Source organism: Mesoplodon densirostris, chromosome 17 (genome assembly GCF_025265405.1).
Source record: "Mesoplodon densirostris isolate mMesDen1 chromosome 17, mMesDen1 primary haplotype, whole genome shotgun sequence".
NCBI lineage: Eukaryota > Metazoa > Chordata > Mammalia > Artiodactyla > Ziphiidae > Mesoplodon > Mesoplodon densirostris.
This window is the reverse complement of record NC_082677.1, coordinates 9,444,500-9,458,803: the sequence shown is the minus strand read 5'-3', so window position 1 is coordinate 9,458,803 and position 14,304 is coordinate 9,444,500. Positions and strand designations below refer to the sequence as shown.

At 39.2% G+C, this 14,304-nt stretch overlaps 1 protein-coding gene across 5 annotated transcripts in view; it reads left to right on the top strand.

The window, feature by feature from the left end:
* STARD13 (StAR related lipid transfer domain containing 13) overlaps positions 1 to 14,304 on the top strand; it is a 253,253-nt gene that overhangs the window by 166,562 nt on the left and 72,387 nt on the right. For all 5 annotated transcript variants that reach the window (XM_060079645.1, XM_060079643.1, XM_060079642.1 and 2 more), the window contains one exon: positions 651 to 732. In XM_060079645.1, coding sequence (XP_059935628.1) covers positions 651 to 732 — 82 coding nt within the window. The remainder of the gene's footprint in view (positions 1 to 650; positions 733 to 14,304) is intronic.

Here is a 14,304-nt window from a genome sequence, read left to right as displayed (position 1 = left end):
GATCTCCAGATTTTTACCTCCACAAATGAGGTACCTAAAATTAACACTGTGACCTGAGCATTGCCCATGACCTCCAAATCTGGCATGAGTAGTCTGTGGGAGAAAAGTTACAATGTTGGAATTTCTCATTTTTTATTGGATAGAATCAGTTGTTTGAGTATTTTGCTGATACTCCAAAGTGACTCAAGATTTTGCTACAAAGTAAAATACTTGAGGCCATTGAGCTCCTGGTATTTTCCTTTCTGAAGGAAAAAAAAAAATCTGCCAAACTAAGTATTTCATGAACTGATCAGGACAGAAGTCAGCAACCTCCACCTTAGGTGGATGGTGAGAGTGGGAGAGTTCTCCATACAGGCAAAAGCCAGTGATAGTGATGAGCTATAAAACTGCAGGCACTTGGTATGCAGTCCTGTCCAAGGTCAAACACTTGGTTATTTTCATATTTCACACTTTTTTGTATTCTTAAAAGCATTTATTGGGATAAAAGTAAAAGTTTCTGCTCTCTAAACATTATCAACACACCTGTCAATGGGGAATAACTGCTGTTAAGATCAGCCATGAGTACAGAAACATGGTGGCCTGAAGATATTGGTGCCCATTCAGATAAAACAAGGCGCATAAACTCCTTTGCCTCTCTTTGTCTCTTTCAGACTCACAATTTCCCATCAACATTGTGGCTGTCAAGAACGATCATGATTTTCTTGAAAAAGACCTTGTAGAACCTCTTTACAGGTAAATCATGTGAAGTATTTTTGTTTCTTTTGATTGTTCAGTGTCTAATAGTTATCACTATATTGAGGGGTGAGTTCAACAACAATTCAGTAAGTACTTATTGAGTACCTACTATATGCCAGGCATGGGTCCAGGCTATAAGGGTATTATGGTGACCATGATCAGTCCCTGGTTTCATGGAGCTTAAATCCTAGTAGGAAGCTTCAGACAATAGATTGGGAAAAAGAGAGAGTGAGAGAGAGAAAAAGGGGGAGAAGGAGAGATTATCTCAGAGAGTGTTAAGCTATGTTGAAAAAGTAAAACAAACTGAGGCTATAGACAGTGATGGGGTGTGGGTGGGTTAGTGGGAGAAGGCATTGTGGGGGACCAGAGAATGAGTGGTCAGGGAGGGCCCGGTAGAGCTCCAAGAGTATGTCAAACTCAGCTGTATTTTTTGCAAAGACAAATGATTATATCAGCAAACTAGAATATGTAAGCTCAAGTAATTATATCTGCAACCTGAAGTATTTAAGCCTTCACTATGTGCTGATATAAGGAGACAAAGTTGTATAGATGAATAACTCCCTCCCCTCAGAGAATGTCTAATCTGGTTGGAGAAATCTAACTGAAGAAATGAAGCATACATGAACAAATAAAATAATTATAATTTGAGTAATAATAAAAGATGCCAATGTAATCAATATCTCTGAATAATTAAATGTGCATGAGAGGTTCTATGTGTCTGTAGGAATTTGAAGTTTCCTAACTAAAGCCCTGGCGAGAGGTCAGAGCTGGAAATAAATATTAGTTACAGGAGGTGAGTCATTTTTCCAAGGCTACAGAGCTAGTTATGGGCTAAACTGACTTTAAAACTGCAGTCCTCATAACTTGCAGTCCAACATTTTTTTCTCGTACATTCTGCATTTGACATAGAAAAGATGGTAGTTTAGAGACTTCCCTGGTGGCACAGTGGTTAAGAATCTGCCTGCCAATGCAGGGGACATGTGTTTGAGCCCTGGCGCAGTGGTTAAGGATCCGCCTGCCAATGCAGGGGACACGGGTTCGAGCCCTGGTCCAGGAAGACCCCACATGCTGTGGAGCAACTAAGCCCGTGCACCACAACTAATGAGCCTGTGCTCTAGAGAAAGCCCGTGCGCAGCAATGAAGATCCAACACAGCCAAAAAAAAAAAAAGAGAGAGAGAAAAGAAAAGATAGTTTAAGAGGAAAGTAATGATGAGGAAAACTTTTGTCAAGATAAGGACACACCAATATATATTAGAATAATATATAAATAACCATAAGCTTGCGGATTCTGTGGACATATATATTTCTGCGTTCATAAGCTGGTTACTCTGTGATTCCTATATGAAGATAGATTTGCGTTAAGGAATGATCTCTGAATGTTGAAGGAAAGCATTACTGTGGGTTTACTTAAGTGGGTAGAAGAGTAAAGAGCTCTTTAAATCACAAATTGCAGGAACTGGCTATTTGGACTCAAAAACAAACAAGCACAAAATGCCATTTGTGAGCGTTTACGAGAAGAATGGGTAGTTTGGTTGTAATTCTTTTATATATATATATATAAATTTTATTTTATTTTTGGCTGCACTGGGTTTTCGTTGCAGCATGCGGGCTTTCTCTAGTTGCAGCGAGTGGGGGCTACTCCTTGTTGCAGTGCACGGTCTTCTCATTGCGGTGGCTTCTCTTGTTGTGGAGCACGGGCTCTAGGTGCACGGTCTTCAGTAGACACGGCACGTGGTCTCAGTAGTTGCCACTCAAGGGCTCTAGAGCGCAGGCTTAATAGTTGTGGCACGCAGGCTTAGTTGCTCCGCAGCATGTGGGATCTTCCCGGACCAGGGCTCGAACCTGTGTCCCCTGCATTGGCAGGCGGATTCTTAACTACTGCGCCACCAGGGAAGTCCTGGTTGTAATTCTTTAAAGGCAATGAACTGGAAAAGCAATGTTTTCTCCTCAGCATGTCTGATGCACACCAAGGCTTCATCCAACTCAGAACTATTCCACCACCACCTCATCCTGAGTTTTCCCTCTTAGTTTTTTTTTTTTTTTTGCGATACGCAGGCCTCTCACCACTGCGGCCTCTCCCGCCGCGGAGCACAGGCTCCGGACGCGCAGGCCCAGCGGCCACGGCCCACGGGCCCAGCCGCCCTGCGGCACGCGGGATCCTCCCAGACCGGGGCACGAACCCGCGCCCCCTGCATCGGCAGGCGGACTCCCAACCACTGCGCCACCAGGGAAGCCCTCCCTCTTAGTTTTAACCAAGAGTATTTTTACTAGTAAGCTGGCATTTTTTAAAAGAAGTAATTTTTATTGTTAATTGTATTATATTACATTATCTTTTTCCCAATTGAATTTTCTTGAATACTCATAGATCTTTGATTCTCCAATCATGCCTTTTGTTGTTTTTTCCCCCAGTTTTATTGAGATGTAATTGACATACAGCACTGTATACATTTAAAGTGTACAGCATAATGGTTAGACTTACATAATCATGAAATGTTTACCACAGTAGGTTTAGTGAGCATTCATCATCTCATATAGATACAACATTAAAGAAATAGGAAAAAAAATTTTTCCTTGTGATGAGAACTCTTACGATTTACTCTCAACAGTGTTCAGATACGTGACACATACAGCAGTATTAATTATCTTTATCATTTTGTACATTACATCTCTACTACTTACTTATCTTTTAACTGGAAGTTTGTACCTTTTGATCACCTTCATCCAATGCCCCCTCCCCCCACCTCAGGTAGCCACAGATCTGATCTTTTTTCTGTAAGTTTGTTTGTTTTTGAAGTATAATTGACCTACAACTCTATGTTAGTTCCTGGTATATAACATAGTGATTCTATATTTCTATACATTTCAAAATGATCACCACAGTAAGTTTGGTTGTCATCTATCGCCATACAGAGATATTACATAATTATGGACTATATTCCCCATACTGTACATTTTATACCTGTGACTCATAATTCTGTAAATGAAGATTTGTACCCCTTAATCTCCCTTACCTATTTCTCTCCTCCCTCCACCCGCCTCCCATCTGGCTACCACCTATTTGTTTTCTGTATCTATGACTCTGTTTCTGTTTAGATATATTTGCTTATTTTGTTTTTTAGGTTCCATATATAAGTGAAATCATCCCAGTTGAATTTTTAAATCTATATTTTCTTTAAGTCAAGGTGTTCTGTATATTTATAAAGCAAAATTCACTATTTTCAGTGTACAGTTCTTTGAGTTTTGATAAATGCCTACAATCATGTAACCACCACCACAACCAAGATATAGAACAGCTCCATCACCTAAAAAAATTCCCTGGTTCACCTTTGTCATCAACCTACTCTCAACCCTTGGCAACCACTGATTTGGTTCTTGTACCCATAGTTTTGCCTTTTCCAGAATGCTATATAAGTGAAATCAAATAGTATGTAGCCTTTTGAGTCTGCCTTTGTTTCACTAATGCACCTAAGATTCATCTGTGTTGCGTGTATCAATCAATATAATTGCTCAGTAGTATTCCATTGTGTGGATATACTACAATTTGTCTATCCATTCACCAGATGAAGAACATTTGAGTTGTTTCCACTTTGGGTGGCTGTAACACCCCTATAAACATTTATATTCAAGTTTTTGTGTGTACATAAGTTTTCATTTCTTTTGGGTAAGTTCCTAGGAATGGGATTGTGGGGTGCATATGATAAGTATATTTGAACTTTTTAAGAGACCACCAAACATTTCCAAAGTGACCATACCATTTTGTATTACCACCAACGATGTATGAGCGTTCCAGTTGCTCCACATCTTTGTTGGTACTTGGTGTTGTCAGTTTTTGTTTTGTTTTGTTTTTAACCATTCTAATAGGTATCTAGTGTTTCTCATTGTGATTTAAATTAGTATGTCCTTAATGAGTAATGACGTTGAATGTCTTTTCATGTGCTTATTTGCCATTCATATATCTTCTCTAGTAAAGTGTCTGTTTGAGTCTTTTGCCTATTTTTAAAATTTGGTTGTTTGTTTTCTTATTGAGTTTTTATATTTTCTGCCAGTCTGTAGCTTATTTTTTCAATCTCTTAACAATGTCCTTCACAGAAGTTTTGAATTTTATTGGAGTCCAGTTTATCTTTCTTTTTCATGTTTTTTATGTCACACCTAAGAAATTTTGCCTAACGTAAGGTCACAACTATTTTCTCCTTTGTTTTTCTTCTGGAAATTTCAGTTTTATGTTTTATGTGTAAGTTGATGATCCATTTCAAGTAAATTTTTTAGAAGGTAAAAAGTATGGCTCAAGATTCATTTTTTGCTTATCAATATCCCATTGGTTGACCACCATGTTGAAAGACTATACTTTCTTCATTGAATTGCCTTTGCACTTATATTGTAAATCAATTGACCACATATGCATGAGTCTATTTCTAGACTCTCTATTCTGTTCAGTTTATCTATGTGTCTATTCTTTCATCAATATGGCACTTGATTACTTAGCTTTGTGTATGTCTTGGAATCCAGTAGTGTGTGTCCTCCAACTTTGTTCTTCTTTGCCAGGATTGTTTTGGCTATTCTAGTTCCTCTGCCTTTCCATATAAATTTAAAAACAGCTTGTTGATATCAATTTTTAAAATCCTACTGGAGTATTGATTTGGATTGTGTTGACTCTATAGATCAGTTAGGGAAGAATTGATATCTTAACAGTAACAAGACTTCTGATTCATAAACATGGTACATGTCTCCATTTAGGTCTCTTTTGATTTTTTTTTTTTTTAAGCCTAACTTGTAGTTTTCAGCATATGGGTAATACGCGTACTTGAAAGTACTTAAGAATTTCATGTTTTTGGGCTTCCCTGGTGGCGCAGTGGTTGAGAGTCCGCCTGCCGATGCAGGGGACACGAGTTCGTGCCCCGGTCCGGGAAGATCCCACATGCCGCGGAGCGGCTGGGCCCGTGAGCCATGGCCGCTGAGCCTGCGCGTCCGGAGCCTGTGCTCCACAACGGGAGAGGCCACAACAGTGAGAGGCCTACATACCGCCAAAAAAAAAAAAAAAAAAAAAAAAAAGAATTTCATGTTTTGTGGTGCTATTCTAAATAGTACTGTTTTTTATTGTTTCGGGCTCCAATTGTTCATTGCTAGTATTCTGGGTTTTTTGGGATATTGTTCATTTGCATCCTGCAGTCTTTCTACACTTACTCATTAGTTCTAGTAGCTTACGCATAGACTTTTAAAATATAAATCAAGGATTACATTGTAAACCGAGAATAAAAATTTCATTCCATATTTTAAAATCAGGATTGTAGGAGCAAACCGCTTCTGATTGTGCAGTTCTATTCATTGGATGACATATGTGTCTGAGTGGGTCAAGCTTTGAATCTCAAACACATGGGTGGTAAATCTTTATCTACTCACTGCTGCATGTGATCTAAGGTGCCTTGACTAAGTTTTGGACTTATCCATCCAAGTCGACTTTAAAAAAAAAAAAAAAAACTTTCAGCCATGATATAGATTAGCCAGTATAGAAATCATTTCAAGATAAAAAGTTCTGCATAATAAGGTAGTGTCAGCCAGAAAAATTAGGAAGCCTTCTCTTGTAGAACCCATGACCCATCTCTGATTCAGCCCATAGCAGGATTCATATAGACGTACCCAAAAGACAGTACTGCATAAACATGTGGGAATGCAACAATGCCAGACACCACAGTGCTCTTGATAAGGGCCCAGCTTGTGTAAAATTGGTTAGAGTGGCAGGAGGTTGTTATCATTGGAATAATTCTTAGGACAGCTACGTCTCCAAAAATATTATGAAATAAGAAAAGCATTTGGCTGGAGGTATGTGAGCTGAGATTCTCAGGGCGCAGGAGCAGTGGGTAGAAGAGAGGCCAAAGGAGTAGTCACAGCGGGGTGATCAAAAGAAACAGGCAGGGGGGCCTCCCTGGTGGCGCAAGTGGTTGAAAGTCCGCCTGCCGATGCAGGGGATACGGGTTCGTGCCCCGGTCTGGGAGGATCCCATATGCCGCGGAGCGGCTGAGCCTGCGCGTCCGGAGCCTGTGCTCCGCAACGGGGGAGGCCACAACAGTGAGAGGCCCGCATACCGCAAAAAAAAAAAAAAAAAAAGAAACAGGCAGGGTAGGTAGGCAGAGATGGAGGTAGCTTGGCTGAAGGGAACACCCGTGGAATTTCTTTGCCTTCCTTATAAGTTCCTTCAAGACACAGATTTCCTGAAAGCAGGCTGAAGGAAGACTTCCAGCCTGAGGGCAGTGACAGCACTTTTCAAACTTTGAGATTGATGAGCAGTTAATTAGACGCTCACCCACTCACATGGTATATTATGATTAATGCCTGGAGAGCAATAAGGGCTTGTGATTTTATTCGTTTGCTTCCTCGTGCATTGCAGACACAGTGATAGAGCTGGTCTCATGTTTTATTTTTAAAGCTTTGTGGGCTCTACATTTCTCATGCATATTTGAAATGCTGAGCTAATGCAGAATCCTAACGGGAATCATAGCCAGAGGGCACTTAGCTTCTGCCAGGTAGGCAAATGAAAACAAGAGAGCTGAAGGTCTCCTGTAAATGTCACCCACAAGAATTTTACTCACCTTTTTTTGGAAGTTTCTCTCCTGTGTGGACAATTAATATCCTGGGTCCCGATTTACATTTGGAGAGTTGTTGAGCAGTGTTAACTTTTCATTGGCTTGAAAAAATAGATTGTACTAAGGATGTCCGTGGCTGGGAGGACCGATGCCTGGCTGGGCATATGTGGATGTGTGGCTCTCATTTCAGGTCTCAGAAACCAGACAGGTTTGCTGTCTTTAGTGAAGGTGTGAACCTCCAGAATGGTGACCATGCCTCACCATTGCTTCTGCAACTCTGACAGCAGCAGTACCCAGTAGCCGTCTGTAAATATCTGTTACTGCAAGTCAGAACAGTGCAGTCTCTGTTACTTAGCAACCACAATTATAATTCTGTTTTGATGTGTTTTGATTGAATTTGTAATTGAAAAATAATTTCCCCTGTGAGTAATGAAAAGCTAATTGCAAGTCTAAGTACCTGGATGAGCTAAATGAAACTAACCATCTCAAAATGCAGGCATAGCCAAGGTATCACAATACCTTGCAAAGTTTGTCACCTTTAAGGCAAATTGCAGCAAATCAAAGCTCCTGAATGAGATTTTTAAGAAGTGGCATGTTCTATTAGCATTTTGGTTTGGGACATTTTCTCAGACTGCTAACATAGGGCCTTGATGCCCAAGATGATCTCTGAATTTCTAATTTAATGTTAGATCTGCCTAACTTATGTTGTTAATAAATAGTAACTAATCACAACATGTATAAAACAAGGGCATTCACCTTGTTCAGTACTGTTTTATGGAGATATGGAATTGATTAGGATTATAGTGCATCTGTCACTGCCCTTTGTATTTAAAAGGACAACTAATGACAATGGATTATAATGTGGGATGAGGGAGAGGGTAAGAAAGAATGCTGACAAAAGTGATTTTTACAGCTTACCTCTACACACAAAGGCACATATTTGATTTGAGTTATTTAAGTAATATTATTCATTTTAAATAACGGTAATCTATGAAAATGGATAATATACTTTAAATTTTCCCGTTAAGAATATCACAGAAAATGTACAATGTTATATATTGTGTTATGTCATATAATAATTTGTGACAATTACCTAGACTGAAACCATAGACAAATCATTGGGAGAAGGATATAGGTGGTTACATGATAATCATGGTCATTTTGAAATTCTGAATCTATAAATTAAATACAAATCCCAATAAGGGGTGATTTCATTTCTTTAGAACACAAAGTGCCCACCAAGCATGGCTCTAAGTATCGTACAAATATTTACTCATTTAGTTCTCATAACAACCCTATAAGATAGGCTCTAACATCATTCCCATTTTACAGATGAGGAAACAGAGGCACAGAGGTATGAAATAACTTGTCGAGTTACAGTTAGTAAATAGCACTGCTAGGATTCAAAGCCACACAGGCTGCTTCTGGAGTTTCCAAAGAGAGCTTAGGTCTTTTTGTGAAACACAATTTGGAGTGTTTTTCATGTCCTCCTTTAAAGGTAATTCTTCCCAAGATGTTTTATGTTGCCTTGTGATTTTCTGAATTTAACTTGTAAGTCCCAAGGTTAGAAATTCTCATTGCATTTGTGCCTTCATGGACCTCAACTGTAAAAACATAATCATATTAAAGTAAGAGTTTAAAGCACACTTTGGGGCTTCCCTGGTGGCGCAGTGGTTGAGAGTCCGCCTGCCGATGCAGGGGACGCGGGTTCGTGCCCCGATCCCGGAAGATCCCACATGCCGCGGAGCGGCTGGGCCCGCGAGCCATGGCCGCGGAGCCTGTGTGTCCGGAGCCTGTGCTCCGCAACGGGAGAGGCCACAGCAGTGAGAGGCCCGCGTACAGCAAAAAAAAAAAAGCACACTTTGTTCTTTTGTGAAGAGTTTAGAACCGATTTACTGTTGGAGAGTAGCGGTGCTTTGTCGACTGTTCCTTCAGTTCATTTCCTCAAGGCAGTCTCTTGAGGGCCTTACTTTACTATGGAGACAAATGAGACAGAATCCGCACCCTGAGATCTCAGGCTGATGCAGTGGTTCTCCACCCGAGATGGGGCAGCAGTTTGCCCTGTCTCGAGGTCTGGGAACGTGTTTGCTTCTCACACCTGGGGTGATGCTACTGACCTCTAATGGGTGGGGCCAGAGATGCTGCTAGCCTCCCACAATGCACAAGGTAGCACCCCCCCACAAGCAACTCTCTGTCCACAGATGCCCACGGTGCCTAGGTTGAGAAATGAGTAACGACTGACTTGGACAAATGATGTAATCACTGTAAGTACAGGATAGCTAAGGGGGAAAGGGCTTCAGAGACAGCTTCCCGGGAAAATGACCCTAAAATGCCAGTAGGAATTACCCAGATAAGAACACATGAAATTTTGATGTGGTTATTTTCAACTTTCACTTTTGTTTTTATAACTAATTTAATGTGCAGGAAAGGCATCTTCATCCCCACCCCTACCTGCCACCACAAACCTCACCCCAAGGTAGCCTGTATAGAACGGGAACAGCCATGGAGTACAGACAAATACAGACATGGAAGGGTCAAAGATAGGGGATTTCCCACATGAAAAACATTGATCTTTCTATATATTTTTTTAACATCTTTATTGGGGTATAACTGCTTTATATTGTTGTGTTAGATTCTGCTTTATAACAGAGTGAATCGGTTATACATATACATATATCCCCATATCCCCTCCCTCTTGCATCTCCCTCCTACCCTCCCTATCCCACCCCTCTAGGTGGTCACAAAGCACCGAGCTGATCTCCCTGTGCTATGTGGCTGCTTCCCACTAGCTATCTAGTTTACATACGGTAGTGTATATAAGTCCATGCCACTCTCTCACTTCGGCCCAGCTTACCCTTCCCCCTCCCTGTGTCCTCAAGTCCATTCTCTACGTCTGCATCTTTATTCCTGTCCTGCCCCTAAGTTCTTCAAAGCATTTTTATTTTTTTAGATTCCATATATATGTGTTAGCATATGGTATTTGTTTTTCTCTTTCTGACTTTCTTCACTCTGTATGACATACTCTAGGTCCATCCATCTCACTACAAATAACTCAATTTTGTTTCTTTTTATGGCTGAGTAATATTCCATTGTATATATGTGCCACATCTTCTTTATCCATTCATCTGTCGTTGGACGCTTAGGTTGCTTCCATGTCCTGGCTATCGTAAATACTGCTGCAGTGAACACTGTGGTACATGACTCTGAGATACGGTTTTCTCAGGGTATATGCCCAGTACTGGGATTGCTAGGTCGATGGTAGTTCTATTTGTAGTTTTTTAAGGAACCTCCTACTGTTCTCCATAGTGGCTGTATCAATTTACATTCCCAGCAACAGTGTAGGAGGGTTCCCTTTTCTCCACACTCTCTCCAGCATTTATTGTTTGTGGATTTTTTGATGATGGCCATTCTGACCGGTGTGAGGTGACACCTCATTGTAGTTTTCTTTTGCATTTCTCTAATGATTAGTGATGTTGAGCATCCTTTCATGTATTTGTTGCTAATCTGTATATCTTCTCTGGAGAAATGTCTATTTAGGTCTTCGGCCCATTTTTGAATTGGGTTATTTGCTTTTTTGATATTGAGCTGCATGAGCTGCTTGTATATTTTGGAGATTAATCCTCTGTCACTTGCTTCATTTGCAAATATCTTCTCCCATTCTGAGGGTTGTCTTGTTTCTGGTTTCTTTTGCTGTGCAAAACTTTTAAGGTTCATTAGGTCCCATTTGTTTATTTTTGTTTTTATTTCCATTTCTCTAGGAGGTGGGTCAAAAAGGATCTTGCTATGATTTATGTCATAGAGTGTTCTGCCTATGTTTTCCTCTCAGAGTTTGATAGTGTCTGGCCTTACATTTAGGTCTTTAATCCATTTTGAGTTTATTTTTGTGTATGGTGTTAGGGAGTGTTCTAATTTCATTCTTTTACATGTAGCTGTCCAATTTCCCAGAACCACTTATTGAAGAGGCTGTCTTTTCTCCATTGTATATTCTTGCCTCCTTTATCAAAGATAAGGTGACCATATATACGTGGGTCTATCTCTGGGCTTTCTATCCTGTTCCATTGATCTATCTTTCTGTTTTTGTGCCAGTACCATACTGTCTTGATTACTTTAGCTTTGTAGTATAGTCTGAAGTTAGGAAGCCTGATTCCTCCAGCTACATTTTTCTTTCTCAAGATTGCTTTAGCTATTTGGGGTCTTTTGTGTTTCCATACAAATTGTGAAACTTTTTGTTCTAGTTTTGTGAAAAATGCCATTGGTAGTTTGATAGGGATTGCAGTGAATCTGTAGATTGCTTAGGGTAGTATAGTCATTTTCACAGTGTTGATTCTTCCAATCCAAGAACATGGTATATCTCTCCATCTGTTTGTATCATCTTAAATTACTTTCCTCAATGTCTTATAGTTTTCTTCATACAGGTGTTTTGTCTCCTTAGGTAGGCTTATTCCTAGGTATTTTATTCTCTTTGTTGCAGTGGTACATGGGAGTGTTTCCTTAATTTCTCTTTCCGATTTTTCATCATTAGTGTATAGAAATGCAGCACATTTCTATCCATTAATTTTGTATCCTGCAACTTTACCAAATTCATTAATTAGCTCTAGTAGTCTTCTGGTAGCATCTTTAGGATTCTCTATGTAGAGTATCATGTCATCTGCAAACAGTGACAGTTTTATTTCTTCTTTGCTGATTTAGATTCCTCTTAGTTCTTTTTTGTCTCTGATTGCTGTGGCTAAAAATTCCAAAACTACGTTAAATAATAGTGGTGAGAGTGGGAAACCTTGTCTTGTTCCTGATCTTAGTGGAAATAGTTTCAGTTTTTCACCATTGAGAACGATGTTGGCTGTGGGTTTGTCATATATAGCCTTTATTACGTTGAGGTAAGTTCCCTCTATGCCTACTTTCTGGAGAGGTTTTATCCTAAATGGGTGTTGAATTTTGTTGAAAGCTTTTTCTGCATCTATTGAGATGATCATATGGTTTTTATCCTTCAATTTGTTAATATGGTGTATCACATTGACTGATTTGCATATATTGAAGAATCTTTGCATGTCTTGGATAAACCCCACTTGATCATGGCATATGATCCTTCTAATGTGCTGCTGGATTCTGTTTGCTAGTATTTTGTTGGGGATTTTTATATCTATGTTCCTCAGTGATAGTGGCCTGTAGTTTTCTTCTTTTGTGACATCTTTGTCTGGTTTTGTTATCAGGGTGATGGTGGCCTTGTAGAATGAGTTTGGGAGTGTTCCTCCCTCTGCTATATGTTGGAAGACTTTGAGAAGGGTAGGTGTTAGCTCTTCTATAAATGTTTGATAGAATTCGCCTGTGAAGCCATCAGGTCCTGGGCTTTTGTTTGTTGGAGGATTTTTAATCACAGTTTCAATTTCATTACTTCTGATTGCTCTGTTCATATTTTCTATTTCTTCCTGGTTCAGTCTTGGAAGGTTGTGCTTTTCTAAGAATTTGTCCATTTCTTCCAGGTTGTCCATTTTATTGGCATAGAGTTGCTTGTAGTAATCTCTCTTGATCTTTTGTATTTCTGCAGTGTCAGTTGTTACTTCTCCTTTTCCATTTCTAATTCTGTTGATTTGAGTCTTCTCCCTTTTTTTCTTGATGAGTCTGGCTAATGGTTTATCAATTTTGTTTTTCTTCTCAAGAACCAGCTTTTAGTTTTATTGATCTTTGCTATTGTTTCCTTCATTTCTTTTTTATTTATTTCTGATCTGGTCTTTATGATTTCTTTCCATTGGCTAACTTTGTGGTTTTTTTGTTCTTCTTCCTCTAATCGCTTTAGGTGTAAGGTTAGGTTGTTTATGTGAGATTTTACTTGTTTCTTGAGGTAGGCTTTTATTGCTATATACTTCCCTCTTAGAATCGCTTTTGCTGCATCCCATAGGTTTTGGGTCATCAATTTTCCATTGTCATTTGTTTCTAAGTATTTTTTGATTTCCTCTTTGATTTCTTCAGTGATCTCTTGGTTATTTAGTAGCGTATTCTTTAACATCCCGGTGTTTGTATTTTTTACAGTTTTTTTTTCCTGTAATTGATATGTAGTCTCATAGTGTTGTGGTCGGAAAAGATACTTCATACAATTTCAATTTTCTTAAATTTACCAAGGCTTGATTTGTGACCCAAGATATGATCTATCCTGGAGAATGTTCCATGAGCACTTGAGAAAAAAAGTGTATTCTGTTGTTTTTGCATGGAATGTCCTATAAATATCAATTAATTCCATCTTGTGTAATGTGTCATTTAAAGCTTGTGTTTCCTTATTATTTTCTTTTTGGTTGATCTTTCCATAGGTGAAAGTGGGGTGTTAATGTCCCCTACTATGATTGTGTTACTGTCGATTTCCCCTTTTATGGCTGTTAGTATTTGCTTTATGTATTGAGGTGCTCCTATGTTGGGTGCATAAATGTTTATAATTGTTATATCTTCTTCTTGGATTGATTCTTTGATCATTATGTAGTGTCCTCCTTTGTCTCTTGTAATAGTCTTTATTTTAAAGTCTATTTTGTCTGATATGAGAATTGCTACTCCAGCTTTCTTTTTATTTCCATGTGCATAGAATCCCCTCACTTTTCAGTCTGTATGTGTCCCTAGGTCTGAAGTGGGTGTCTTGTAGATAGCATATGTATGGGTCTTGTTTTTGTATCCATTCAGCCAGTCTGTGTCTTTTGGTCAGAGCATTTAATCCATTTACATTTAACGTAATTATCGATATGTATATTCCTATTACCATTTTGTTAATTGTTTTGCGTTTGTTATTGTAGGTCTTATCCTTCTCTTGTGTTTCCTGTCTAGAGAAGTTCTTTTAGCATTTGTTGCAAAGCTAGTTTGGTGGTGCTGAATTCTCTTAGCTTTTGCTTGTCTGTAAAGGTTTTAATTTCTCCACTGAATCTCAGTGAGATCCTTGCTGGGTAGAGGAATCTTGTTTGTAGGTTTTTCCCTTTCATCACTTTAAATATGTCCTGCCACTCCCTCTGGCTTGCA